At 37.5% G+C, this 26,909-nt stretch overlaps 5 protein-coding genes, 1 long non-coding RNA gene and 1 pseudogene across 9 annotated transcripts; 3 read left to right on the top strand and 4 right to left on the bottom strand.

The window, feature by feature from the left end:
• Positions 1-2,633: 2,633 nt before the first annotated feature.
• LOC108846968 (protein GOLVEN 10) lies at positions 2,634-3,249 on the bottom strand. Its single transcript, XM_018620142.2, has 2 exons — positions 3,061-3,249; positions 2,634-2,959 (listed from the first exon to the last, which is right to left on the bottom strand). The coding sequence occupies exons 1-2, from the start codon at positions 3,175-3,177 to the stop codon at positions 2,810-2,812; spliced, it is 267 nt and encodes an 88-aa protein (XP_018475644.1). The 5' UTR covers positions 3,178-3,249; the 3' UTR covers positions 2,634-2,809.
• Positions 3,250-4,118: 869 nt separating this feature from the next.
• LOC130509219 (uncharacterized) lies at positions 4,119-4,782 on the bottom strand. Its single transcript, XR_008943360.1, has 3 exons — positions 4,649-4,782; positions 4,423-4,560; positions 4,119-4,166 (listed from the first exon to the last, which is right to left on the bottom strand). It is a non-coding gene; the product is annotated as an uncharacterized LOC130509219 (long non-coding RNA).
• Positions 4,783-5,544: 762 nt separating this feature from the next.
• Positions 5,545-6,602, bottom strand: LOC130510088 (23.5 kDa heat shock protein, mitochondrial-like; annotated as a pseudogene).
• A 111-nt stretch (positions 6,603-6,713) lies between these two features.
• On the top strand, positions 6,714-8,631 carry LOC108847482 (uncharacterized). Of its 2 annotated transcripts, XM_018620726.2 has the most exons (7): positions 6,714-6,860; positions 6,958-7,126; positions 7,289-7,364; positions 7,438-7,638; positions 7,768-7,977; positions 8,045-8,371; positions 8,477-8,631. In XM_018620726.2, the coding sequence occupies exons 1-6, from the start codon at positions 6,818-6,820 to the stop codon at positions 8,342-8,344; spliced, it is 999 nt and encodes a 332-aa protein (XP_018476228.1). In that variant the 5' UTR covers positions 6,714-6,817; the 3' UTR covers positions 8,345-8,371; positions 8,477-8,631. The 2 variants fall into 2 exon arrangements, with proteins under 2 accessions (XP_018476228.1, XP_018476227.1); XM_018620725.2 differs by having other exon boundaries at positions 8,045-8,631.
• A 588-nt stretch (positions 8,632-9,219) lies between these two features.
• Positions 9,220-11,095, bottom strand: LOC108847481 (F-box protein At5g51380). The gene is made up of 2 exons (XM_018620724.2): positions 9,739-11,095; positions 9,220-9,657 (listed from the first exon to the last, which is right to left on the bottom strand). Exons 1-2 carry the CDS (start codon positions 10,941-10,943, stop codon positions 9,390-9,392), a joined length of 1,473 nt encoding a protein of 490 aa, XP_018476226.1. The 5' UTR covers positions 10,944-11,095; the 3' UTR covers positions 9,220-9,389.
• A 6,093-nt stretch (positions 11,096-17,188) lies between these two features.
• On the top strand, positions 17,189-20,968 carry LOC108830171 (splicing factor-like protein 1). 3 transcript variants are annotated; one of them, XR_008943357.1, is made up of 3 exons: positions 17,189-19,641; positions 19,966-19,993; positions 20,259-20,968. XR_008943357.1 is itself a non-coding variant. In XM_057004954.1 (2 exons), the coding sequence occupies exon 1, from the start codon at positions 17,286-17,288 to the stop codon at positions 19,602-19,604; it is 2,319 nt and encodes a 772-aa protein (XP_056860934.1). In that variant the 5' UTR covers positions 17,189-17,285; the 3' UTR covers positions 19,605-19,641; positions 20,259-20,968. The 3 variants fall into 3 exon arrangements, 2 of the variants coding, with proteins under 2 accessions (XP_056860934.1, XP_056860935.1); XM_057004954.1 differs by lacking the exon at positions 19,966-19,993; XM_057004955.1 differs by having other exon boundaries at positions 19,966-20,968.
• Positions 20,969-22,630: 1,662 nt separating this feature from the next.
• On the top strand, positions 22,631-26,587 carry LOC130509213 (ceramide kinase-like). Its single transcript, XM_057004956.1, has 13 exons — positions 22,631-22,916; positions 23,086-23,262; positions 23,350-23,517; positions 23,596-23,688; positions 24,176-24,268; positions 24,532-24,742; positions 24,843-24,866; positions 24,979-25,066; positions 25,206-25,355; positions 25,528-25,629; positions 25,707-26,057; positions 26,124-26,190; positions 26,285-26,587. Exons 1-13 carry the CDS (start codon positions 22,761-22,763, stop codon positions 26,423-26,425), a joined length of 1,821 nt encoding a protein of 606 aa, XP_056860936.1. The 5' UTR covers positions 22,631-22,760; the 3' UTR covers positions 26,426-26,587.
• The last annotated feature ends 322 nt before the right edge of the window (positions 26,588-26,909 follow it).

Here is a 26,909-nt window from a genome sequence, read left to right as displayed (position 1 = left end):
ACCTAGGATTAACTAACTGCTACGTAGTCAAATGCTCAGAATTATATACTGTCTAGTTACTATTTATTGCACATTTTACATTTTTATAATTGCTACTTCATATTTTAAGGTTAGCTAATCTAAATTTTAGGTTTAAATTTAAGGGGTGTGGTTATGGGGGTTCAGATTAAGATTTTTAAAATAAATTAAGAAATACTTAAAATTTTAAAATAAATATTTTGAAAAAAGAATTCTCGGATTTCAAAATAAAAATTTGATAAAAGATCGAAAATGTAAAAAGTTTGAATTAAAAATGTATTATTCAAAATAATAATTTTCTTGTTTATTTTTAAATAATCATTTATATTTATATATCTATAGAATAAAAATAGATTTTTTTTTAACTTTATAATGAAATCTCTTTTGATCATTTTTAGGGTGTGTTCTTTGGTGAAGAAAACTTATTATTTGAAGATCTTTTGATAGAATTGCTATGTCTAACTATCCAACGACATCTCTATATAAATTAAGATTGTACAATCAAATAAATTGAATTTAGACCATAACATGTAGTTTACTGGTACTATTGTCGTTGCATCACCACTCAAATTAAAATTTGAGCATGCATAGTGCAGATTGGATCTTGTAAAACATCAAATCCAGTATTCGACCTTTAATTAATTTTGTTTTTCTGAGTGAATATTAAAATTCTTCAGATAAAGACATTTTTTTGACAATAATCGTGACTTTGTTTTTAAAGACTTCAAAGAATGAAAAAATTATTAAAAAAGGTATGCCCCGAATGTTTAGTATCCTCTTGCTGAGAACCAAACTGTTTCTCTTAATTATTCTCATAATGCTCTACGGAAAGAACGCAATCTCGGCTCCATACTCAGGTTTGCAGACCTGCATCATCTTTGATAGAATTTAGTTGTTTCTTAGGAGCAGGTTGGATTTACTATCAAGATCTCAGAGGAAGTTGCCCTCAACCATTAGTCTTGTTTCTACTTGGTTCTCAGTCTTTCAGTAGGTCTTATATCCATTTTTGTATCCAGGAAAGTTCTAATAAAACCAGTGGCGACAGCTTTACCCACACATAATATGATATGTTTCCGATTACAAAAGTCCATAACCACAAAACTTACTAGGAAAATGATGAAACAAACTTCATTGAGTTTGAAAATGATAGCTTTCCTGGCTAAGAAATCAGCACATTTGTTGGTTGATTGTTTTCTTTGTGCAAACATGGTTGGGATGAACATAGATTGTCAGCCTCTTGAAGTGTATCTGAAATGTTGAAGCTTGAGGTTATTAGTATGGTGTTGATAGCTGGGTTTTAAATAGCTTGTGGCGAACAAATGCGATAAGGTGCTCGACTCTCGCCAAGCGCCATGGCGAGGCAAGTTGATCGCCATGTGTAAGACACATGCAAAATGGGAATGAACTAATGATCTATTTCTAACTATTAAGTTATGCTATGCCATTGATAAAGACAGTAAAAAGAAAACCAAAACAACAATTCTATAAATAGTATAAAACAAAAAAAACAATTCAAAAGTAGTAAAATCTAACAGAGCAGAACTAGAAAACCTGAAACTCCACATTGTGATTCAAAGTTTTGCTTGATAAGAAAATATAGTATACGAGAACATAGAACTAACCAGTAAAAGGAAAGAAGAAGAACAAAAGAAAGAGCTGGTGAAAAATTTAGGAGTTGTATAACTATAATATAGTAGACTCGATTAGATTTTGCTGATAGATTATATTAGATGGCACAGCTTATGAGTTAACCAAAATTGGTTAGTAACCTAGATACGTAAAAACAAAGTTGGTTTAAAAAGAATCAATGGTCGTCACTAGAGGGACATTAGAACTAATAGTAATGCTCTTAATAGCGAGCGCCATATGTGCTTCACATGGTTTTGCGGTGGTAATGCGATGAGCACAATACACCTCGCCAAGGGCCATGGCGAGGGAGGGAGTCGATTTTTAAAACCAAGGTTGAAGTAGCATTGTCTCTTTCAAAGACCACATTAGTATACCCAATGACCATCATGCTTACATAACCCACACCAAAACCAAGAGTTCCACCTTTTTGGTGGTGTTACACATTCCACAATCTAGAAATATAACATTACTGAGTGGCTCGATCCACCTCATTCTTGAGTCTCTACCTCTTTGATGTGTGATGAATCATAACAATATATTTAAGTATATCTTCTGTTAGGCTACATCAATTTGTCATGACCCAAGCAGTTAATTAATATAATAGTTGTGTTGTGTCAATCTTGTTTGTTATTCCAAAATTTTGTTGGATTTCGATTGTTTTGTTTCTTGACAAGATAAAATTTGAATGTTAGATCTGAATTGTTGAACTTAGTTAAACTATCTTGTTTTTGGCTATATACATCATTTATGCCTTCTTATAGGATATATATATATATTCATAAGAAAAGATTAGTAACAGATGTCAAAAAAAAAAAAATTAGTAACAATCTAATCATCCATGTGAGTATGTGACCATGTCGTGGACAATCAGGGTAAAGAATTAAAGATAGTCTGAAATACTGGAAATAAAACTGATAGAGAGATAGTAAATGGACCAATATTGGTTGGACATTGAATGGACCAGATCGTCAAATTTATGACGTAGCTAAATAGATGCGTCTCTTTTGGGAAACTTACTGAAAATAGATAGATTTTGTCAGCTCTGATTACATGAATCTATACTTCAAAAAATATACTCCACAATGGAACTATTACGGACGACCTATTTACTCTCTCACATACAAAAAAAACTTCTAAAGTTGAAAAACAAAAGAGAGAGGTTTCAGTTATGGCGTGGAGGCCGAGTGGACGGCTTTGGATAATCTGCAAATAAGAGCGACTGCCGACGATGGTGGTTCTTCTTTACGCCCAGAACAATCCTAGAAACTCTAACCGGTTCTTTAGATGTCAAACCGGGGACACCATTTTGATCCTACCACAGGAAAACATAAAGAAAGCCGTTTAGAGAAAGGTGAAAGACACATTCCGCTAATTGGAAGAAGTAAATATTCAAAGCTGGTGTAAATCACGAACCTTGTCAAGTGAAAACTGAGAATCTGTGATGTGAACGTTGTCGAGGTGGCGAGAATCAGAAAGATGCAAGAACAGCAGAAACAAGAGAAGGACCGAAACGGCATGAACTGAGCTCATTGTGTCACAAAAGAAAAACGGTCAACACTCACAAGGCTTAACGATTATTCAACGTGTAAGGACTCTTAGCAAGTAGTAGTCACTATATAATATGTGAAAAGTTCACACATAAGTATTTGAAAAATTCCAAACCAAGAAAAAAAACACAGAATAAATAAAGATTTTTTATTTTATCAATCCAGATGAACGTGCTGGTAAAGCTCATGGGAAAAGCCAAAGGTGAGTCAAAGAGGAGAGAATAAAAACAAAAGGAAAAGGACATTTAAACCTCGGTGAAAAACGAGCGATTTACTACTTCTTGTCTCATTTTGAGCAGTCTCCAAAACTTACCGACCACCACGGTCCATGGTTTCTAGTTTATTATTATTATATAATGTATGAAAAACTTAAAAGCACTTTTTGAAGGCATTACTTTAATTACCTCAATGGTTTTTGTCTGCCTCTAGAGTGGTTAGGAGGTTGACGATGACTATCGTCTGCCTCTTTAACGGATTTAAGTAACACCACTTTTTGAGATTTGACACAATCCACGAGACATTTTGTCTTCAAAAAGTCATCTTGAATTGCTCAAATCATGCATGTTTCTAAACAAATAATACATGTTAGTTACAAAGTAAAAGAGCTTCAAGAACCAAACATCTGGACCAAGAATGTTCCCCGATAATATATTTCCTCTGCTCCAAGAAGCCAAGAAACCAGCAAACTCAAGCTAATCAAACTGGAACAGAGTAGACAGAGATGACCCATCTTTAAGGAAACAAACAGTCAGACTGCAAACAGTTGAGCATTTGATTACACCGGAGAAGATCTATTTGGAACAATGACAGTACATTCTATAGTAAAGTTCTTTATTTATTTATTGTAAAGTTACACGTTCTCATACAAGTGGAGTTAGCATCAGTCCAAAAGTGCATTCACATAAGACTGGTTACTACCTCCAGAGCACATCATCAGACTGCAACATGATATTTTAAAAGACCCCCAAGGCTCTGCAAATATCAGAGAATTATTTATCCAACAAGGATATCATATTATTGGTTAACAAGTAAATAACAAATGCCATTAGATTCACGCAAATTGAATCCATCGGTTCTTGATGAAAACTCTGCTTCACAGATACGTATATGCAAATGATTTCCTTTCCTTTGATGCAGCAAAAAAAAACTAAATAACCTACCAATTTAACCAGAAATGACGATTGTTCATCAAAGTAAACAGATATACTGACTGCGACGAATATTTTACCTGGAAAATTAGTTCGTTGGGTACATGTGGAAGGACTTCCCTGACCGTCTGGGCCAACTGCCAAGGATTATGTACTTGCAATGTTGTCTGGTGAGAGACAGTTCTCAGAAGCTGTCTCACCTGTTCTTCCCACCAGCACTAGGAGGAACATTTATAAACGAATTTGATAATTGAGAAGGCGGCAAAAGACCCCAAGAAGCATCATCAAGTGCAGTCTGAGCATTACCTGCCTCAGCAGATGCAAGATGCCTCATCAACACCCTGATCTGACCGTGTTTGCAACCAGCTTGGATCCAGACCTGAATTCCTATATGACATGAGAAAAGGTGAACACCACACCTTTAAAAAAAAAGAAATTTCCTCTGTTTTGTTAGGCATGGTTGCAAATAAGGGCAACGAATACAACTAATCTTAATCATGTACCTTCAAGATCTCAACAGCTACATTGCATGGATCAGAAAGTAACAACAAGTATAATAGTGCCACAAACTATGCGCAACATATGCGCTCTCACAACATACTAAAGCTTATGCTTTGTACTAGATCATAAACCTACACAGCTTTCACGATAAACTATGCGCATCACTCATGTGTACCCATGACTAATGTTCTAAAAATCGTTAGGCCCTTACTAGGCGTTTGATAGAGGAGTAGCTACTAAGCAAAGGCATAGGTGAAACCTAGATATTAATAAATTATTGATTTATTTTATATATATTATACATTTATATGATATATTTTAGTTTTTATGTTTAACTATAAAATTATTGTAATGAATTATCAAAATTAGATGTACAAAATATAAGAAACTAGACAAATTTGGTGGAAGCCCCCTTGGTCCAGTAGTTTGACTAAGGGTTCAATTGCTTCTACATCCGCAGGTCTGGGGTTCAAATTATGGAGAAACATGTTACAGAAGATCTTCAGCTTGGTGTATGGCGTACCATTGAACATGGATCTCATAGGACAGCTCAGAGTGGTGCAGTCAGGCGTATATTCTCATAGAATGGTAGAATTGTCGGCTGTAAAATCGTCTTTGTAATATTCTCATCGTTGTAATAGCATAATTATCGATAGTAACCGATTCAGACATTCAAAAAAAAAACTAGACAAATTTGTAAATATATAATAATATTGTTGTTTAATTTAGCATATTTAAATAAATTTAAATCAATTTAACCAATTTAAACCGATTTTGAACCGTTTAAACCAATTTAATAGTATAAACTGTATAAATCGGATTTGAAGAAAATCTTTTTGGATAACACCGAGTTGCCTCCTACGCGGGGGCAACAAACTGAAAAAAAACACACGTCCACAAACTAACTCCTAATCAACGTGGATGTGGCGAACATTGCTACGCTCCTCCTCTTTCAACTTGGGAACAACGAGTTTCAACACGCCGTTCTTCATCTCCGCCTTTATCTCATCCGTCTTGTACACGTTCTCAGGCAAATCTCTCCTGATCGAAAACTTCCGTCCAACTTCTTCATCTTCATCACCACTACCACCCCCAACTTAGCCTTTGATCACGAGCACAGTGTTCTGTTCAATAGCAACTTTCACATCTTCTCTGCTCAGCCCCGGCATATCGAACGACAGGTGCAACGCATCGTCTCTCTCTTTCGCGTCCCCCCCGAGTCGGCGTTTGCCACCACTGATCCTTGAAATTATACTGGTTCAAGTATCTCCTCCGATCGAACGCGTCTGTGATTAAAAATGAATTATCATTTTAATCTAACTGAACGAATCGTAGATGAGACGACGAAGAATACCTGAAAAGACATATCCACCGCGCGCGGGGAGAAGTAACTGTCCAGTTAGAGCGATGGAGCATATTGACGACGCCTTCATCTCCCTCTTCATAGCTCTTAGCTGCTGCGTTGGTACTGAGGAGGCGAGAAGAAACCGCCGGACGAAAGGTGCGAGGGGAAGAGACGAGTCTCCTCAGAGCTAGCGATGTTGACGACGCCATTTTTTTTTTTGTAAATGAGAACAAAACTCGATTTGATTTTTTTTTTATATTTTTTTTGAGTGAAAGTGAAGAGAGGATTTATATAGCAAGGCGAAGAAGAAGCTACCCTAGCGTAGAAAGTGGTCGTTCTGTTTTAAGGATCGTTCTAGAAGTACGTGGTTGCCAAGTTAACAAAAAAAAATATACGAAGCGATATTTTCTGCACGGACCATAACATGTGGGCCCAGATCTGGGTGTGTAGATTGAAGTTTTGGACCGATTGAAAACCGGTTTTCAAGTCGGTTTAGATTGATTTTGGTTCAGTTTCTGCCAATACATAGATTCAACGGTAGACAGACGACGACGCCCTTTAGCCAATCTCGTGGCGAACGAAACCCTAATAATCATCACTCTCTCGAATTCGATTCTTCGTAATCCGCCATGGATGCTCAACGAGCTCTGCTGGACGAACTTATGGGCGCAGGTGAGTTTTGTTTTTCACGAATAGCAATCAATCAATCAATCTAAAGTAGATTTTGTGTGTTTTGAATTAGCCAATTAACGAAAACGAATTGTCGCAGCTCGTGATCTGACGGACGAAGAGAGGAGAGGATTCAAAGAGATCAAGTGGGATGACAGAGAGGTCTGCGCATTCTACATGGTTCGATTTTGCCCTCATGACCTCTTCGTCAACACCAAGAGCGATCTCGGTGCGTGCTCGAGGATTCATGATCCCAAGCTCAAAGAGAGGTGAGTCTCTCGATTCAAAAACAATCTCCAACTGTGTTGATTTGATTTGATTTCGTGATTTTTTTCCCGAATCTGAATCGTTTTTTGTTATTTGATTTGATTCGATTCGATTCGATTCAATAAGTCTTTAAGTTTTGGTGTTTTTGGATTTGATTGTTTCAGCTTTGAGAACTCTCCGAGGCATGATTCGTATGTTCCTAAGTTCGAGGCTGAGCTTGTTCAATTCTGCGAGAAGCTGGTGCCTAATGATTACTTTTCTCGTTAGTATCGGTTTCTTCTGTATGCTTATAGATTTGGAATTGGTTACACAGGTGAATGATCTTGACAGGAAGGTAAGGCGTGGACAAGAGCGCCTTGCGCAAGAGCTTGAACCTCCTCCACCACCTTCTCTGTCTGGTGAGAAAGCTGAGCAGCTCTCTGTTTTGGAGGAGAAGATTAAGAACCTTCTTGAGCAAGTGGAAGCACTTGGTGAAGAAGGCAAGGTGGATGAAGCTGAAGCCCTAATGAGAAAGGTACTCTTCTTTTGTGATGTTGAGTTTTTTTTTTTTTGGGTAAAATTGTGTGATCTGCTTGATTCCTTCCTGTTTGTAGTTACTCTCTATCTGACACATTTAACTAAATCTTTTTTGTAATTTTTGTAGGTGGAAGGGCTTAATACGGAGAAGGCAATGTTGATACAGCGACCAAATGACAAGGTGCTAGCGATGGTACAGGAGAAGAAGATGGCACTGTGTGATGTTTGTGGTTCATTCCTTGTCTCTAATGATGCTGTAGAAAGGACCCAGTCTCATGTCACTGGGAAGCAGCATGTTGGCTATGGCATGGTCCGAGATTTTCTTGCTGAACAAAAGGTAAGTCTGAATTAATATTTGAATCCCTTGCTCCTTGTAAGATCTATAATTTTTTTTTTAAATGCAGGCTGCTAAAGATAAAGGAAGGGAAGAAGAAAGGCTAGTCAGAGGGAAAGAAGCAGATGATAAGAGGAAACCGAGGGAGAGGGAAAGCGAGAGTAGGAGGAGTGGTTCTAGTGATAGAGAGAGATACCGTGATAATGATAGAGATAGGGACAGACACAGAGATCATGGTAGAAATCATAGAAAGCATTATGACAGGAGACCCAGGAGTGGGAGAGATGGTCGTGACCGAAGCAGGTCTCGTTCTCCTCATGGAAGGTCTGGTCGCAGAAGGGCGTCGAGAAGTCCGGTTCGCCAGTACTAGTTTGAGAGAACTTTGCAAACTCATGAGGTAGAACTTGTGTCTTCTCCCTAAGTTTCATTGGCATGTGTGTTTTCTTTTATTTGGAACTTGTTAAAATTTGAAGGATAAAATATTGTCTTTCTACCCGTTCAGACAGCTATTGTAAGAGTTTAAGACCTTTATCCAACCTCCATCGGTTATTTGTTAAGAGGTCAAAAGCGTTGAGGTAGGTAAAACCTGTATAACCTTTTTTACGTTTTTCATTGTATTTCTCGACATTGGAGATGCTATAGCTTTCTTTTATTCTACCTTGTGGTTTGATTCTGATTCAAAGACTACAGAATCTAGTGGGCTCGAATGACAGATGCCTAATTGAGGTAACAAATTTATACGAAACAGAAGTTTCTTTATTAGAAGTTGGGTTCAGTAATTTTGTTTATTCTTCGAGTTCTGTGTCTACACTTAGGTGTATACATACGCAGGAGGAAGAATAAGCTTTTTGGGGTTAGCTATTATTTTCTGGAGTCTTTGCTTGCAACCAAAAAAGACTTTATTTTACAAAGGAGTCTCTGCAAATACAGGACACAGACTGGATGGATCTGCGTGATGATTGAATAAAATTTGGTAAAGTTACAATAAAAGTTACGATGGTTAGATCCTCGTTCACTTGTATCTTGTTCAATGGTCCATTTTGCAATAGATGCATCTCTTCTGCCCTTTTAAATTCTCTCTCCTACCTTTCAATCAACCGCACTTGGGCAGTTCTTGTAATCCTGTGAAGTTGTAGACTTGCAGTTTCTGAATTCATTTGGGACCAAGACCTTCAATGGCTCTTTGATACTAATTTCCCCAATTTGAATGAAAAGCCATAATAATCTTTGAAATTTGATGCTATATGGACGTGAATAGTTTTTTTTAATAATTATTATACATAATAGAACAATTGCAATACACAAGAGTTTTCAACATTGACTGCATATTTGTTACTAAAGAAAGATTATACAAACAGAGTAATACCGTCCCAGGAAGAAGATAACTAAAGAATTTTGTGGGCAAATAAGATACATCATCTCTTCTTGAAGAATTTGCCGCCTCTCTTTCCAATTCCAGCACCTTCGAGCTTGGACGAGAGATGAGACCTTGTGTCTGGTCTCCACGTCAGTTCTTTGAGAAGGGAGAACAAAGACGAGAGTGCCGGTGAAATCTCGCTGTCTTTTATATTCTTACACGACACTACTCTCATGCTCTCGAGCTCTTCCCAGTGCAAAATGACCGACTCTAAACCCCCTGTTGTTAGTACTGAGCATCCTTCCAGCGACAGCAACCTCACCTTCCTACAAACAAACAAAAAAAAAGATGATCTAAAGCCGAAGTAAAAAAACTAGCAGAATAGTTAATATCATTGCAAGGGATACCTGAAAGCTTTAGCCAAGCTGAAAGAATCACCATCCAACCCCCTGCAATCCCGAATACAAACTTTCTTCACTCCATCACACACCTTAAACAAAGCTCTCACCCCTTCTTTATCACTCAAACAAGACCTCTCGATCTCCAAACTCTCCAGACCCGGACAAGACCTAAGCATCTTCTCCGGCCCAGGACAAGGATCAATCTTCCCGCAAGACAACACTCTCAGCCTCTTCAAACTCCCGAAATACGAAAGCCCAGATATCCAACCGCCATCATCCATCCTATGGTCACAAACCGTAAGCTCCTCAAGCACTTCACAGCACTGCCCAATGGCTTTAATCCCATCAAAGCTACCTTCACAGCCGCTAAGCTCAAGCTTCACCAGCTTCTTACACCCCTGCGCTAATATCGTCAAACCAATATCAGAAACAGACGAAGTATACAACCCTCCAACGCTTCCCACCAGTCTCAACACTCTTAAACTCTCGAAAGCAGCGATGCCACGTAAGATATTATCGTTACACCTGTGCAGCTCAAGCTCCTGCAGATCGGAACAGTGCTCAGCTAAACCGAGTAAACCTAACTCAGTAGCGTTGATCACCGCGAGTTTTAGCAAATCGCAGCTTCCTCTTCCTAAAACCCTAAGCCCTGCGTCGATCACTTCGCTCGGTAACAGATTCTCTTCCCAATTCGACGAATCGGAAGATACGCGAAACGAGATCGATCTGTGGCAGAGGAGGACGCCGGAGTTTGGGTGATTCATACACGCGTTGGTCAGATCGACGGCGGTGAGCTTCGGGAACCGATAGGCGAGCTTCCCTGACGAGAGGAAGTCCCAATCGAGGAGCTTGAGAGCGCGTTGACGGCGTCCCTGGAGATTCAGCCACCGTTTGCAGACGAGGGAGACGTCGTTGTTGTTCTGGAAATCGGGGAGCTTCTGGAGGATTCTGAGGAGGAGGGAGTCGGGTAAGGAGAGCGTTCGATCGACGACGAACTTGAAGGAATCGGAATCGGAATCGAAATCGAAGTCGAAATTGAAATCTGAGTTTCGGGGTTTAGAGGTGGATCTCGGTGACTGGGCCTGGATCACGGCGGAGACGACTTCCTTGAACGACGTCGTTGGGTGGTTGAGCCATGACCCGGTCCAGCTCGCGCGTCTCCTCCGTAGAGGCGATTTGGGACTCGTCGGCATCTTCTCCCGAAACGACATCGTTTTCTTCGAAACTTCGATTCGATTCTTTCTTTCGACTCTGCTTCTTAATTCTGAGTGGCGATTTTTTGTGTTTACACGAACTGTTACAACGGATACTTGGAAAGAGATGTTTCCGGAGAGATAAGAAAGAGAGAAGAGGTTTCGAATTTTATTTTATTTTTATTTTTGGGGTAAAATGAAGGAGCAAGCAGTTAATGGGTATCACGCTGGGATTAGAGTTGACTGTGAGAGAATAAGACAATAGATAAGTCTTGTGCACATCTCCCCACTATCTAAAGGGGTCCACTCCACTTAATTAACTATCCTTAAACATTAAGGCTGGTGACTTATATGTAATAGATGGAATTAAAATCAAAAGAATGAAATATGATTATTTGAATGAAATTAGTATATGTATTTGTCTTATTAAATTATCTTATTCCATCCATTCTTTTTAATTATAAAATGATTTTAATTTGATTTATAATTTTTATATTTTTGTCAACATATTTTTTTTTATTTATCTCACATGAATACGTGGAATCAATTTTTTTTGCCAATTAGTTGATAATTTCTTGGAATAGTCACTAGTGACTAATTACATGTAATTTCATTCATTACAAAAACATATTTTACCATTCCTACAATCACTATATTGCCAATAAGAATTAAGACATATTTTATAAAATGTCAGAAAATGTTATTAAAAATAACACGAATAATTAAAAGCAATAAAATACATATAAGTTTAATAAGATTAAATTAATCTTGAACGTATAAAAAAATTACAAGTTGAAATATCAAACAAAATTCAAAGCAAAATAATTTATGAATTAGAGAGGATATTGCAATATGCACTTAAACAATAAACATAGTACTAAATAAACGACTACGTCACTGAATAAATTAGAATTTAATGGAAACACAGTATCAAATTAGTTTAATCCAGATTTTATAAAAGCTTTTTCTTTCTAAACTTTTCCTCTGCCTTCTCTCTTCAACCACCTTCGTTTTGCGACTTCGTCTCCGGCCGGCGGCTCTGGTTTCTCTAGCCGCCGCCGGTCCGGCATCAGCTTTAGTTTTTTTTTTTTTTTTGTCTTGTCTTAGTTTGCGGCCATGTCCTCTCTTCTTAGATGGTGGTCCGCCGTCGGTTTCCCGGAACACGGAAGCTCACGCTCCGTTTGTCGTCGGCGTATGCCTCTGGGGCCGTACCATTCTCGCCTTTGGTATTGGTTGTCGGTTTCTGTCTCCCAAGGATGTGTTCGGGCTGAGAGTGAGGTGATTTGTTATGGTGGTTGGGGCTGAATTCGGAGGAGTTCTCGGCGGTGCCGGTGGAAACTCTCTGAAGATCGAGTCCAGGTTGCATGCCGATGATTCCTTTACCTCTAATATTTGTCGTTGGAGGTGGAATCAGAGGTCTTTGGTATTCTCCCGGTGATTCCGGTGGTTTGGTTCCGTTTACGTCAGCGTCGATCTCCGTTGGGATGGAGTTGGTGATTTGAAAATCCGGTGAAGGTGCGGTTGCGGCCCCGACGGCAAGTTCTAGCCGATCGAGATGACAAGGTCCCGGCGTCTGACACGCGTCTCCCCGTGGATCTGTGGTTTCTCCACGTGGGGGATGAGCTGGGCTGAGCGGTGGTTGTTGGGCTCGGGTTTTTTTCTTTTGGACTTGAGCTTTTGCTTTGTTTCGGAGGCTTGTAGTCTGGTGTGTTTATTTAGGCCTGGTTTTGGGCCTTTGTAATTTACACTTTTTAATTTATATATTTCAGGTGGCAAAAATTTTTTTTTTAAGATTAATCCAGTAAGACAGATACATGTTGCTGTCGGTAACAGATACCCTAATTTCAGGTTTCCCACTTGTGCACACACTCCCTAAACAACGGCAGTTTAGCTGCCTATTAATGTGGTTTCCATATTCTACGATTTAACTCTAAACAATAATGCTACTTACTTGTTACTTGTTAGAATATAAACACCCACTATTACTCAATTATTAAACCATCTATTGGAGATTGTGTGAAAAGCTGGGAATATGTTTATAGTTTACTATTTCTAAATGAACGTTAATAGTTTCTAACAGCATCTCCAATGGTGTTACCTACCACTGGAGTTCTTAAAATAAATTATTTTTTTAATAGTTAAAAATCTTATCATAATTGTATGTCCAATGGTAAAAAAAAAAATCTAAAAACACCATAATGGATAACACTATTAAACATAAAATTATGATAAAAATTCTTAACTATTAAAAAAAACAATATTCTATTTCTAAGGACTCCAATGGTGGGTAACACCATTAGAGGTGCTCTTAATCCTCTTAATTAAGGACTGTTCCGTAGCTCATCCGCGTGTTATATTGTTTTTAAATCCCCTAAGCTTAAGAATTATACCTAAGGATTGCATTAACAACCCGTGTTGTAGCTGCTCTAAACTCTAAAGTGGGGTCAAATAGTCAATTTTTTAGTTCCTTGGTATGGCTTCTGCTCTTAAGTCGGACGTTCTACAAGGGAATGTTCATTCATATTTCATTTTGTGAAGTATACGCTTCAAAATCTCTATTAAGCTTATAAATCAACACGCTAACTAAAAATATTAACCCTCTCATACAATGTTCATCAGTAAAGGAAGTATGGACCCTTACAGCATGTTTATCCCACATACCCATTAAGAGTTTCTTGATCAAATTTTAATAAATTTTAAAGAATAAAGATGTTGAAGAGACTTAGGAGGTGTTATTGAATTTGGTAGTTTAATGGAGTTTGATGGAATTTAAGTCTCACATGAAATCCAGTGTTATTCATTGTGGAATTGCACAAAGTGAATTAAAATCCAGTGTTATTGGATTGAGGATTTGTCAAATAGAATTTAGAAAGAATTAAATTCCCCTGTTATTCAATATCCCAATAGATTTCTTGAGAAATCAGTTATAATAGATTTTGATGGACTTTTTAATAAAAAACAAGAGGAAACAAATCCTAGCTTTTTTTACGTGGATTTCAAATTCTTCCTGCACCACCATTCCTTTTTTTATCATCCTTCCTTCACCATAATCTATGATCCTTATGAATTCAAATATCATCCTTCTTCACCAGAATCTATGATCCTTCTGAATTCGGCAACAAAGACGGCGGCTTTATGGTCTTGGGCCTCTTGGCCAAGTACCTGGGCGTCGGCAAACTGCTCCGGCTGTGACCAACGAAGAAGGAGGAGAGAAGAAGAAGACGGTGACATGCAGTTTCTGTTGTCGGAGATGTACAAGAAGGCGGAGGATGCACCGCGTCCAATGGACGAGAGAGTAGTGATTAAGGAGGCAGGAGGGAGAAAATACGGCGTGGTTACGTTTAGTGGTACATCGGTGGAGAGTGTGGTGAGCCAGAAGATGAAGAAGCTGAGGAGTGATTTTGAGAGAGATGGGTTAACTAGGACATGATGGTTCCTATACTCTTCAAGCGCTTTGGTTATTAATTGGCCAGCTCTTGCATGACGTGAACCATTCTCTGATACATTTGAGGAAAGAATCAAAGAGGTTGCTGCAATCAAGTAGCAAAATCTAGCAAAGGAAAATCAAAAGCCGTTGAGCTTTAAACAGTAGGAAACAAGTTTCCGTTCCTTTCAAAATCTTCTCCACAGATTATGGTTGAGTTGTTGACTGAACATACTTTGCTTACCTAGATTACAGCAACTAGCGTAAAACACAACCAAACCAACATGCAATTTATAAAGAAAAAATCACCCTGCAAACTGAAGTAAGTTATTTTGTAATATATGCAGCCACTATCTTCTAATCTAGCAGTATTTTTTCAAAGGGAACCCATAATAATTGCGGAAACGTATTCCATTGAAATCCTTCACAGAAATCAAAATGCATTACAAACCATTTTATTTAAATCCTTCTCATCTTTTAAAGAATCCACTCAAATCCATTAAAAGAATCCTAATTACGGTTATTTTCAATTCACTAAACTCTCAATCGAATAACACCTCCTTAGTGAAAAACCTTGAGATTTTGATGTCTCCATTGCTAATTCTTATTTTAGGATTATTTAAAAATAAAATAATATTAAACATTATTATTAAAATTAAATTTTTTTTATTAAATAAAATATAATAAAGATAACATTTTAAACATATATTTTTAAATAAAAACATGAAACAAAGATCATTAAAATTAACAAGATTTATTTGAAAGAAACTTCGGAGATCAATTGTTGTCTTCGTCATGTTCAAATCTATGCCATATATATTGAATCAAATCATCTTTCAGTCGTTGATGCAATTGTCTATCAACGAATTGTCGTTGAAGAGACTGTAGAAAACGTGTCATCGACATGTGAACTTCTGTAGACTTCTCCTTGTTGGAACTCTGAATCGTCATTTACTTTGGGATTCTTTAAAAGATTAAATGATTATGACATTGTGTTCAATAGCATTGAAAATCTTCTACATTCACCTTTTTCTCTTTTTATCTTTGCAATTTATCTTCTTGATCAGTTCTTTTTGTTTCTATTTGCAGTGTGTATTTGATATATTCTATTTTAGGGGACATTTTATTATTCTTATACCACAAGGAAGATTTTCTCTTGCATAAACTTGTATTATTCTTAATCATATGTATATTATAAAGTAGATGATATATATAATACCCAAAGCAATAGTTCATTAATATCTTTATTTTATAATATATATATATATATATATATATATATATATATATATATTATCTTATTAAGATATTCCACATGATTATATTATATTTTCTAAAACTTTCTTAAGCCACTCAAATAGTTGGATTCGTACAATGAGGCATGCATGCTGCTAGCGTATCATAACATTTTAATATTTCCGTTGCGTTGTCACAGCAAATACAACGTTTTCCTTTACACCAACGAATATGGACGCACTTTCTCTCGAATTCTAAATCAGCTGCGTTTGCCACTGCATAAAAAACTAGGATTAAAAATGAGAATCTAATAGTATATGCATAGTTGCAATGCATATCATGATATAAATTATTGAAAATTGAATATCTTTTGTATATGAATCCTTGCATTGTACATACTTTGATGTAGAGGAACGAGAGAAATCATGATGAGGCATATGATAGTAACATATGATGATAACATTATCGTAATACTCTTCTAATAAACGATTTGTTAGTTTGCTACTTGATGGTTGTATTTCCTAGGGATGTACGATAGAGACTATATATATAAAAATATATAAGTGCAACCTCATTACTCTAGTACCTAAAAAGAGGTTCTAAATCAAATAAGATTATTATTTTAATAAAAATTTAATTAGTTTAATTTCAATCTTTAAAATATAGTAATTTAACTTTAATTAAAAGCCTTAATGGATATCTCATTATATCTTAAATAAAATATTATTTTTTTGTCTCTCTTCTCAATTTTTTATTTTATTACTTAGATATTCATTAAATTTTACGGATTAAATTGTTATTTATTGTATTTTGCTCAATTGGTTATGCATTTATATGGTTTACCTATTTTAGGTTTTCATATTTGAAAAAAACATCAATAAAAATTTAGCTAGAAAATCTTAACATTTAAAAAAAAAAAACCTTAACGATGAGATAACGCTCTTACTAGTAGAGCCACATGATCCAGTATGCGTGATCCATAAGTATAAGAGGATAGCCTCAAAGTAGCAATCAATAGCGTAGAAATCTAGGTATCGAATGACGCTGATCTTCTAGAGCCGATTGACACTCTCCAAGCACAGCGATCGACAATGTGAACTAATCATCGAACGATACTATTCATTCTGTGTCAGAAAACACTATTCATCCCGGGACTGTTCATTTCGACACTGTTCATTACGCGTCGAACGACACTGTTCATTATGCGTACTGTTCATCCCGTGTCGATCGACACTGTTAAATTTAGATATTTTGACATATGCTATTCAAATATATATGCAATATTTTGTTTATTGATTTTCAAAAATTTAAAATATATAACCAATTTAAAATAATTTAAATGGGTTATTCGAATTCAAACCGAACTCACAAAGATTTGTACAGAAATTTAGAAATACCCTGAAATCTGACCCCAAAAACCTAAAACCATCTATCCGAACCAAACTGAATCCGAACCCGTCCCCACCCACTTGATCAAATATAGTGTCGTTAAATAATAATCTGGGCTTAAAATGGGCCTAAGTCTGGTACCAGCCCAACAGAGCTAAAGCCGCCTCTGTTAATCTCCGAGCCTCGTTTCTACTTTTGTCGCCTATCTAAAATTGCAACTTGACCTTCGTCATAACTTAAACCTACACACATAGCCCTCTTTCATCTCTTTGCTTTCTCCCAAATCCGAAACCCTAGTTCTCGACCTCGCCATGGATTCCGTCGAATTGAATCCTTCTTCTCATCCCCTCGATCAACCTTCTCCTCCTGCTTCCTCTGAAACCGTAGCTTCTCTCAAGGACGATAACTCTGCTTCCCTCGCCCCCGATCAGATTCCTGCTCCCGAAGCTACCAACGGCTCCTCTAACGGCGTTACCGGTGACGACAAGAACCAATCCGAGGACACCACAACCCGGAGGAAGCGTCGGAGCAGGTGGGATCCTCCTCCTTCCGAGTCGGTTAACAACACGAGCGCCGATGGTGGCGGCGGCGATTCCGGTACTAGGAAGCGTAAGTCGAGATGGGCTGACGACGAGCCGAAGCCGACGATTCAGCTGCCCGATTACATCAAGGAGATCGTCGGAGGTATCGAGTTCGATCCCGAGATTCAGGTTTTGAACAGCAGGTTGCTTGATATCAGTAGGCTGCTTCAGTCTGGTATGGCTTTGGATGATAGACCCGAGGGGCAGAGGTCGCCTTCCCCAGAGCCTGTGTATGATAACATGGGGATTAGGATCAACACTAGGGAGTACAGAGCGAGGGAGAGGTTGAATAGAGAGAGGCAAGAGATTATATCTCAGATTATTAAAAAGAATCCTGCTTTTAAACCACCGGCGGATTACAGGCCTCCCAAGCTCCAGAAGAAGCTGTTCATTCCGATGAAGGATTATCCCGGTTATAATTTCATTGGTCTTATTATTGGTCCCAGGGGGAATACTCAGAAGAGGATGGAGAGGGAGACTGGTGCTAAGATTGTGATTAGGGGTAAAGGGTCTATGAAGGAAGGTAGGCTGCAGAAGAAGGATATGAAGTACGACCCTGCTGAAAATGAGGATTTGCATGTTTTGGTTGAGGCTGAGACTCAGGAGGCACTTGAAGCTGCTGCTAGTATGGTCGAGAAGCTTCTTCAGCCTGTTGATGAGGTGCTGAACGAACACAAGAGGCAACAGCTGAGGGAGCTTGCTACCTTGAATGGTACTATAAGGGATGAAGAATTCTGTAGGCTGTGTGGTGAGCCTGGACATAGGCAGTTCGCGTGTCCATCTCGTTTGAATACCTTTAAAAGTGATGTGCTTTGCAAGATTTGTGGTGATGGTGGACACCCTACTATTGATTGCCCCGTGAAGGATACTAATGGGAAGAAAATGGATGATGAATATCAGAACTTTTTGGCTGAGTTAGGAGGAACTCTCCCTGAATCTTCTCTCAAACAGAGTACTAATACCTTGGCTCTTGGACCGGGAAGTTCGGGGGGAAGTAATCCTCCATGGGCTAGCAATGGGGGCAGTGGGGCAAGTGCGCATCCTGGCTTAGGGTCAAATCCAGCCAAACCCTCCAAAGAATATGATGAAAAAAATCTCTACATTGGGTTCTTACCTACGATGCTTGAGGACGATGGTTTGATTAATCTTTTTTCACCCTTTGGTGAAATTGTGATGGCAAAGGTAATCAAGGACCATATTTCTGGTCTGAGCAGAGGCTATGGTTTTGTTAAGTACGCAGATGTCCAGATGGCCAATTCGGCGATACAGGCAATGAATGGTTATCGGTTAGAAGGTAAAACACTTGCTGTCAGGATTGCTGGTAAACCGGCACCGCCTCCTGGGCCCCCGGCACCTCCCCCACCTACTCAATCTTATCCTCCTCCACCATCACAACCATATGGCGCTGGTGGGCAACTGCCAAATCCTTCATATTCACCGGCTCCAGTTCCTTGGGGTCCTCCTGTTCCTTCCTATTCTCAATATGCTCCTCCGCCTCCTCCTGGTTCTTACCATCCCGTCCCTGGTCAACATATGTCTCCTTATGGAATGCACTACCCACCACCACCACCACCTCCTCATGTGACACAAGCTCCTCCACCTGGCACTACTACTAGTGAAAGCCAGCAAAGCTTCCCACCAGGAGTACAAGCAGAGAGTGGTACTCCTCCTTCATCTGTGCCACCAAATGTCTATGGTGGTTCGCTTTCAGGTGTGCCTGGACAGCCTCCGTATATGAGTTATCCATCTTATTACACTGCTGTTCCACCTCCACCTCCACCTCCAGTGCCGACCTCGTCTGCTGATCATTCCCAAAGCATGGGTAATATGCCGTGGGCGAACAATCCTCCTATGCCGTCATCTGATCACTCGCAAGGTCTAGGTAATGCACCTTGGGCACCTAATCCTCCTCTGCCACCTTCTGTTGGATATCCCCAGAGCATGGGGAACGCACCCTGGGCTCCCAAGCCTCCAGTTCAGCCACCTGCAGAGAATCCATCCACTGTTGGAGATTCTGAGTATGAGAAGTTCATGGCTGAGATGAAGTAGCATGTGGTGTTCTAAGGATAAACTCCTTAGTGGAGAGGTAAGATATCCTCATTTGATATTTTTTGGCTAACGGGTTTTAAATTTTGGAATTTGAAACTGGTCATTTTGGCTTTAAACATATGATAAAAGTTTTCATCCTGAAAAGTTATACGTTTTAGAAATGTTTTTTTCCGGAATTATCATTTTTAGACTTGCAGTTGCAGGATGAACCAAGTTGAGTATGTTGTGTGATACTGCCTTTTTCGAAAGTTTTTCTCCTTTTATGTTCGTTTTTTATGTAATTCTCTGTTTATAGTTTTGTAAGATGTTAACTAATTGATGTAAGCTCATTTAATCTGGTTACTGTTGTGTTTGTGAGCAGTCCCACGGCTAAAGGAGCATCTGTTCTGGTATTCGACTCTAATTCATAGAATTTGCTAGTTGGATGATCAAAAATATTTTACCAATCTGATTTTTTTTCAATCTCTATTATTTTTCGTCTTCTTTGTTTATTCAGTAACTCCTAACGTGTTTTCTGGCCCGCATTTGTTTTCAGTTTCGTTTCCATGTGACAAGATCTATAGTACCAGTAGCATAGGTTCCAGAAGTTTGTCCCTCTTATTTTTTATTGACATGAACCTTTTGTTTTCTTCTATTGTCTTAACTTTTTTACAGGTGTGATGTTTCTTGGAGCCTCCTTTTGTACCGTGATTATCTTACATCTTTCTTGTTGGAAGTTTGGGACTCACGTCTTAACCCCTTGCTATGCTGTTGTGAAATATGCAGAGATTCAGGCTGGAAGCTCCCAGTTCACACTGTTTCCTTCATAAATGCCATAAGATATTTTATTTACTGATAATAATTTATTTTCTGTACTTTTTCAGTTTGGGATTCGAAACTTTTGGTGGTATTGGTGTCGACATATCATATGTCGACATATCATATCTAGTTCCTGATACATCTTTGGATCATTTGAACTTTTTTTTTGTGTGATAGAAAGCTTTTTTAATAAGTTAGGTGCAGACTGACCATAGAAACCAATGTTTTAATTGTGTGCGCTCACGTTAACAATTTTGGTAAGTGGTGTGATGATAGTAGGGATATTCTCATGGGAACATATTCGTATGGAGGAAGTTGCGCATCCGTTTTTGTCCAGTTCGTTGCCATTGGCAAACCGGAAACCTCTGTCTGAGCCAACGGTGTTACTGTATCTTTTGTTAAGTGAAGGCGTTGTTTCGGAAGAACACATACATTTCTTTAGAGAACAAGAAATTTTCTGATATCTAATTATTATTATTTTAAACACTGATCTTGCATAGAAGGTTAAAAATATTTTAGATTGGATTTTAGATACTATTTATAATTTATTTATCCATTTGCTAACACATCGGATCGGCTCTCAGATGCAAAGTTTTTCTCATAGATATTAGTAATTATTATCAAAACAAAGAGTACACTAATTAGATGACAGGTGAACTTAAACGCGTAATTTAACTTAACTTACAGCAAGCTAATTAACTCTATACAATTATATACGAGCTGTTTGAAAAAAATGAGAAACATATAAAAGAGAGGCCCAACTATGCAATTAGCCCATATGGCCCATTCAGATCTAGAAATTCTCTGATGCTCAACATCTATCTTATTAAAACAGAAACATTCTGTTGGACCTAACATTTATTTTGTAAGTTTTTAAATTATATACACCTTTATACTTTATAGTTAAACATACATTAAGTCATTAATGTTCCTTTCTTTATACTACTATCCATGTTTCCAAACAATATACTTATTTCTTTATACTACTATCAATGTTTCCAAACAATATATTTTTTATACTACTATCAATTTTTCCAAATAATACAATAATTAATCTTAGTTATTTTATATCTATCATTTTCTCTTTAAAATTTTGTAGAAACGTCATAATTTCATAAATTGCAAAATAGTGAACTTTAAAATTTCGATTATAAGATTACAAATTATGAAACTATTACAATTTAAATCCAATTAGATTACATATCGGTCATCCATCAGTTCAATCGGTTAGTCTCGGGTTTTAGTGATTTTTTAATATGAATATTTTAAAAACATAAATTGAATTGTCAGATCTCCGGATTAACCGGTATAATCACAATCAGATTGAATTTAAAAATACTGATTTAAATTCAAAAATATTTTAAATACACACTCTTTAAAAATAACCAAAATATTTGTTAAATTATTAGTGAAATTTTTCATCGTAAAATATCCCGCGATTCAAAAGCGCGGGTCAAAATCTAGTCTATCTTATTAAAACAGAAACATTCTTTTGGACCTAACATTTATTTTGTAAGTTTTTAAATTAAATACACCTTTATACTTTATAGTTAAACCTACATTAAATCACTAATGTTCCTTTCTTTATACTACTATCCATGTTTCCAAACAATATACTTATTTCTTTATACTACTATCAATGTTTCCAAACAATATATTTTTATACTACTATCAATGTTTTCAAACAATACAATAATTAATCTTAATATTTTATATTTATCATTTTCTCTTTAAAATTTTATAAAAACATCATAATTTCATAAATTGCAAAATAATGAACTTCAAAATTTGGATTATAAGATTACAAATTATGAAACTATTACAATTTAAATCAAATTAGATTACATATTGGTCATCAATCAGTTCAATCGGTTAGTCTCGGATTTTAGTGATTTTTGTTAATATGAATATTTTAAAAACCTAAATTGAATTGTCAGATCTCCGGATTAACCGGTATAATCATAATCGGTTAAATTTAGAAACACTGATTTAAATGCAAGAATATTTTAAATACACTCTTTAAAAGTTACCAAAATATTTGTTAAGTTATTAGTGAAAAATTTTCATCGTAAAATATTCCGCGCTTCTAAAGCGCGGGTCATAATCTAGTATTCTTTTATATGTTTCTAAAAAATGAGCCCATTATAAAAGAGAGGCCCAACTATGCAATTAGCCCATAATGGCCCATTCAGATCTAGAAATTCTCTGATGCTCAACATATTCTTTCCTCGTACAACGACGACCGTTGACGATCATCGTCGTAAACAGACAAAAAAAAATCAAATTCATTGACGAATTGTGTACTTTTAATCTTGAAAGCTGAAGCAAACATCGATTCGATTTTATAGCTCGAGTACAATGGACGATGGGCACGAAGATTCCGGCAGCAATGTGGATCGGGATTGTGAATTGTCGGTAATGAGCGGATGTTTTCACTTGGATCATGTCGGAGATGTTTTGCTTACACGGAATCAACATGGTTTGTCCTGGAAATGTTTGGATTCTTCAGATTGCGTAAGATTCGTCAATTGATTTATATGTGTTTTATCTCTTTCCTCAAGATTAAATCAGAGAGACGACTCTCTTCGTTGACTTTTATATTTTTATGCTCTTTCCAAATTCATGTCATATATAATAGATGATAACGTTCTTAAATTTAGTTTTTTTTTTTGTGTGTGTTCAGGAAGGAACGGCTTGTTTGGGAATTGGAAGTTGGGAGAACACTGAAACAGAGATCAGATTCTCTGATATATATGCTGTGGAGTTTGATAGCTATGGCTTGGTGCATAGTCCCAAGTCAGGCCTTGGACATGCCAAAGAATGTTTCCGGAAACAACGCTTGTTAACTTCTACTCAACAGGTTTTCTTTCTTTCTTTCTTACCTTTTTCTTTCTTCTCTCTTCTTGTAGAGACTACAATGTAATGAGAGTTTTGCTTTTGATGTTAGATGTATCGGTTCACTGTCCACGGGTTTCAAACTTCACCCAAGGAGCCTTGCCTTTGGAAACTCGCCGCATTCACTTTTGGGCATATGGATTTGGAGACGTGCCAGAGCTGGATGGATCAGTTGAATTACTCTTTGATCAAGGAAGTTGAAAGACCAAGAAATCTATTGGTATTTATATATATATATTTTTTTGTGTGCACTTTGTTGCTCTTATTCTTATGAATGATTTTCTTGCAACCTCTTTAGGTATTCGTACATCCGAGAAGTGGCAAAGCAAGTGGTCTTAAGATATGGGAAACTGTTTCCAAGATTTTCATCCGCGCTAAAGTTAATACTAAGGTCTGTTTTTTTATTCATCACATTACTAGTAGAATGATCATCTAGTAATTGCCTTTATGAGAGTTGTTATAGGTTAATCTTTGATGGAGAAAGGCATTGGGATATTACTTCTTGCGGTTTTGATTGTGTACTACGGCAGAGGATTAGGGGAAATGTTGTTACCAATTATTGTATTTGATTCGTTGTGGTTTGTCAAGATCAATAGTTACTTGTTGTTTATTCTGTAGTCACATTTTATACCTGCAGCAAAGTGAGTAGTAATGTGTATATGTATTGTTTTAGTAGACATTGCAGCAATCACTTCCACAGTTTTTGCTAGTTGAGAAATGTTGTGTTGGCCAAATGAGACCTTCTTTGTCTCTACAACATTTTGCGTAGTTTCTTGTGTTCATATAACTCTCTCATACAGAAAGACATACGTGTTTTGCTCACTGTGCATACTATAGCTTTCCTTAGTTTGATATTCTTGATTTGCCATTGAAATCAGGTGATTGTAACAGAACGAGCAGGACATGCATTTGATGTAATGGCATCTATCCAAAACAAAGAACTCCGTTCATATGATGGCATCATAGCTGTTGTAAGTTGTAGATCTTTCAACAATAATTTGAGTGATTGATTCGCTAAGTGCATCTGTGAAATACTTTAGTGGTGTGACATAACATAACCTTCAATTTAATACATTTATGAGTCAAGTTATGGTTTAGTAAAAGTTGATGAAACTTCTCCCCTCCTGTTGTCACATTTTCTTCCTCATGAGGCTTACTTGTGGATCATATATCTGTTTTCTTGTTAAACGATTGTCACTATTTTGATATCTTGGAAAATTCGATCTACGTACAGGGTGGAGACGGTTTCTTCAACGAGGTCCTCAATGGATATCTTTTGTCAAGGCTTAAAGTCCCTCTTCCACCAAGTCCTTCTGATTCCTTTAGTACTGTCCAAAGTAGAGGTAGCTCCTCAGTTCCAGAATCAGGAGATGCCGTTCATGAGAGTGACCAAAAGGAACACTTCCCTCTTCTTCATGATTCAGTTCAAGAGGTCATGAATTTCAGTATGTATTTGAATCAACTTTATCTCATCTTTTTTTTTTCAAATTGGCTGTAAGACTCTTAACTAGTTGTAATCTTTTGGTGTTACTGTTATCCTTACAGGGACAGTCAATGGCTCATGTCAAGGTCAGTGAGTTTTATTCCCTACAAGACATTCAGTTAGCCAAGTATCTCCTCCGTTTCTTATTTTATCCTCTTATTTTCTATTTGTCTTGCTCCTTTTCTTAACAATTTGCAGGAACTGAAGATTCTGATCATCCCTTCAGTGGTGAAAGGCCTAGATTTGGCCTCATCCCGGCAGGTTCAACCGATGCCATAGTTATTTGGTACGTTTTCTTACCATCGTGTATTAATTCTAATCCTTCCTTCTACTAGCAAAAGTTGATCTTGTGCCATATATTAGAAGATGCATCAGTTGTGTTAGCTTAAAGTTTTAAAACTACTGTTTATGCTGTCGAGTTACAGCACCACAGGAGCGCGTGATCCTGTAACATCTGCGCTGCATATCATTCTAGGTAGAAAGCTCTTCCTTGATGCAATGCAGGTCGTGCGGTGGAAAACGACACCAACATCAGCGATTGAACCTTTTATTCGTTATGCAGCCTCGTTTGCTGGGTAATGACTAAATCCTTTTAGTGAAATGCTTTGCATTTATGTCATGAAGCTCTAACTTTTCATCCTTGATGTTGGTGTCAATCATTCTCATTTGTTTAATGAATCACCTCTACTGTCTTTAATGGATTGTTCTGATCTCTAACAGAGTTTTCTGTACAATTGATTAGTTCAGATACGGGTTTTACGGTGATGTCATTTCAGAAAGTGAAAAGTATCGGTGGATGGGTCCTAAACGCTATGATTATGTTGGAACTAAAGTATTCTTGAAGCACAGGTATTTTCCTTAACATATTTAACAATTTACGCTGCCAAGATGTGCTGAACAATGGTGGTTTATATGTTAAATGCAAGAACATATGAGGCAGAGGTGATGTTTGAAGAAGCAGAGAACGCTAAAGTTTCACCACTCACGCGGAGTAAGACATGGCCATTTCGAAGTACAACAAGAACAGAGAAGATACTATGTCGCGCAAAATGCAGCGTTTGTAGCAGCAGCAAGGCAGAGGATGGGAATATCATACGTGCGCGTCAAGAAAAAACAAGATGGTGTAGAACGAAAGGGCGGTTTCTGAGTATAGGTGCGGCAGTGATGTCAAACCGAAATGAAAGAGCACCTGACGGTCTTGTCGTGGATGCACACCTCTCTGACGGTTTCCTTCATCTCATACTCATCAAAGATTGTTCACGCCCCAAGTACTTATGGTAATAAATGCCTTCTCATCTTTCTTTTGCTTCTTCTTTTCCTTATGGGTTTCTTTATGGTTGCAGGCACCTCACTGAGCTTGCGAAGAAAGGCGGGGAACCTTTAAACTTTGAGTTTGTGGAATATCACAAGGTTTGTTTTGTTTTGAAAGACATTTTATTTTTCAGATCCCCATGTCTGTTTCTGATCATCTCTAGCTCAAATGTATTGGGGGGAATGTATGCAGACACGAGCGTTCACGTTTACTTCGATTGGGGAAGCAGAGAGTGTGTGGAACTTGGATGGAGAGATCTTTGAGGCTCACCATTTATCAGCTCAAGTCTTGCGTGGTCTTATACCTCTGTTCGCCTCTGGTCCCGAGGTATAACAAACATGCATGTGACTATGGTCGGACCTAAGTGGAACCTTATATGAGACTGAAACTAGATAATTAAGTATGATAATGGAGATGGCAATAATATCATTCTAAAAGGGATTCAATGTATGTAAACGTTACTAATTCAATATATGAACTCAGCGCTGCCTTGTCTCTCCGTACTGTGCAACATTTTGGGTTCTGGAGAGAGATTGCAGTGTTCATCTTCTTGAAAAATAAAATCTGATGTGATACTTGGGTGATATATATAGTTTCCACAACAGTCTCTAGTACCTCTGGATCAGGCCTCATCTCCTCCTTAGTGAAGACCTTGAGAAGCTCCATTGACATAGCTTCTGGATCAAGCTTCAAGCGAGACCTTCAGGAGCACTTTTAACTTGTTGAGAATTTCGACGTTTAATCAAATGAAAAGCTCCAAGCAATCTGCAGAAGCAATTTTAACTTTCAAGATTTAGCTTGATCATACTCGTGGCCT

This window comes from Raphanus sativus, chromosome 3, assembly GCF_000801105.2.
Source record: "Raphanus sativus cultivar WK10039 chromosome 3, ASM80110v3, whole genome shotgun sequence".
NCBI classification, from domain to species: domain Eukaryota; kingdom Viridiplantae; phylum Streptophyta; class Magnoliopsida; order Brassicales; family Brassicaceae; genus Raphanus; species Raphanus sativus.
This window is presented reverse-complemented; position numbering and strand designations above follow the sequence as displayed.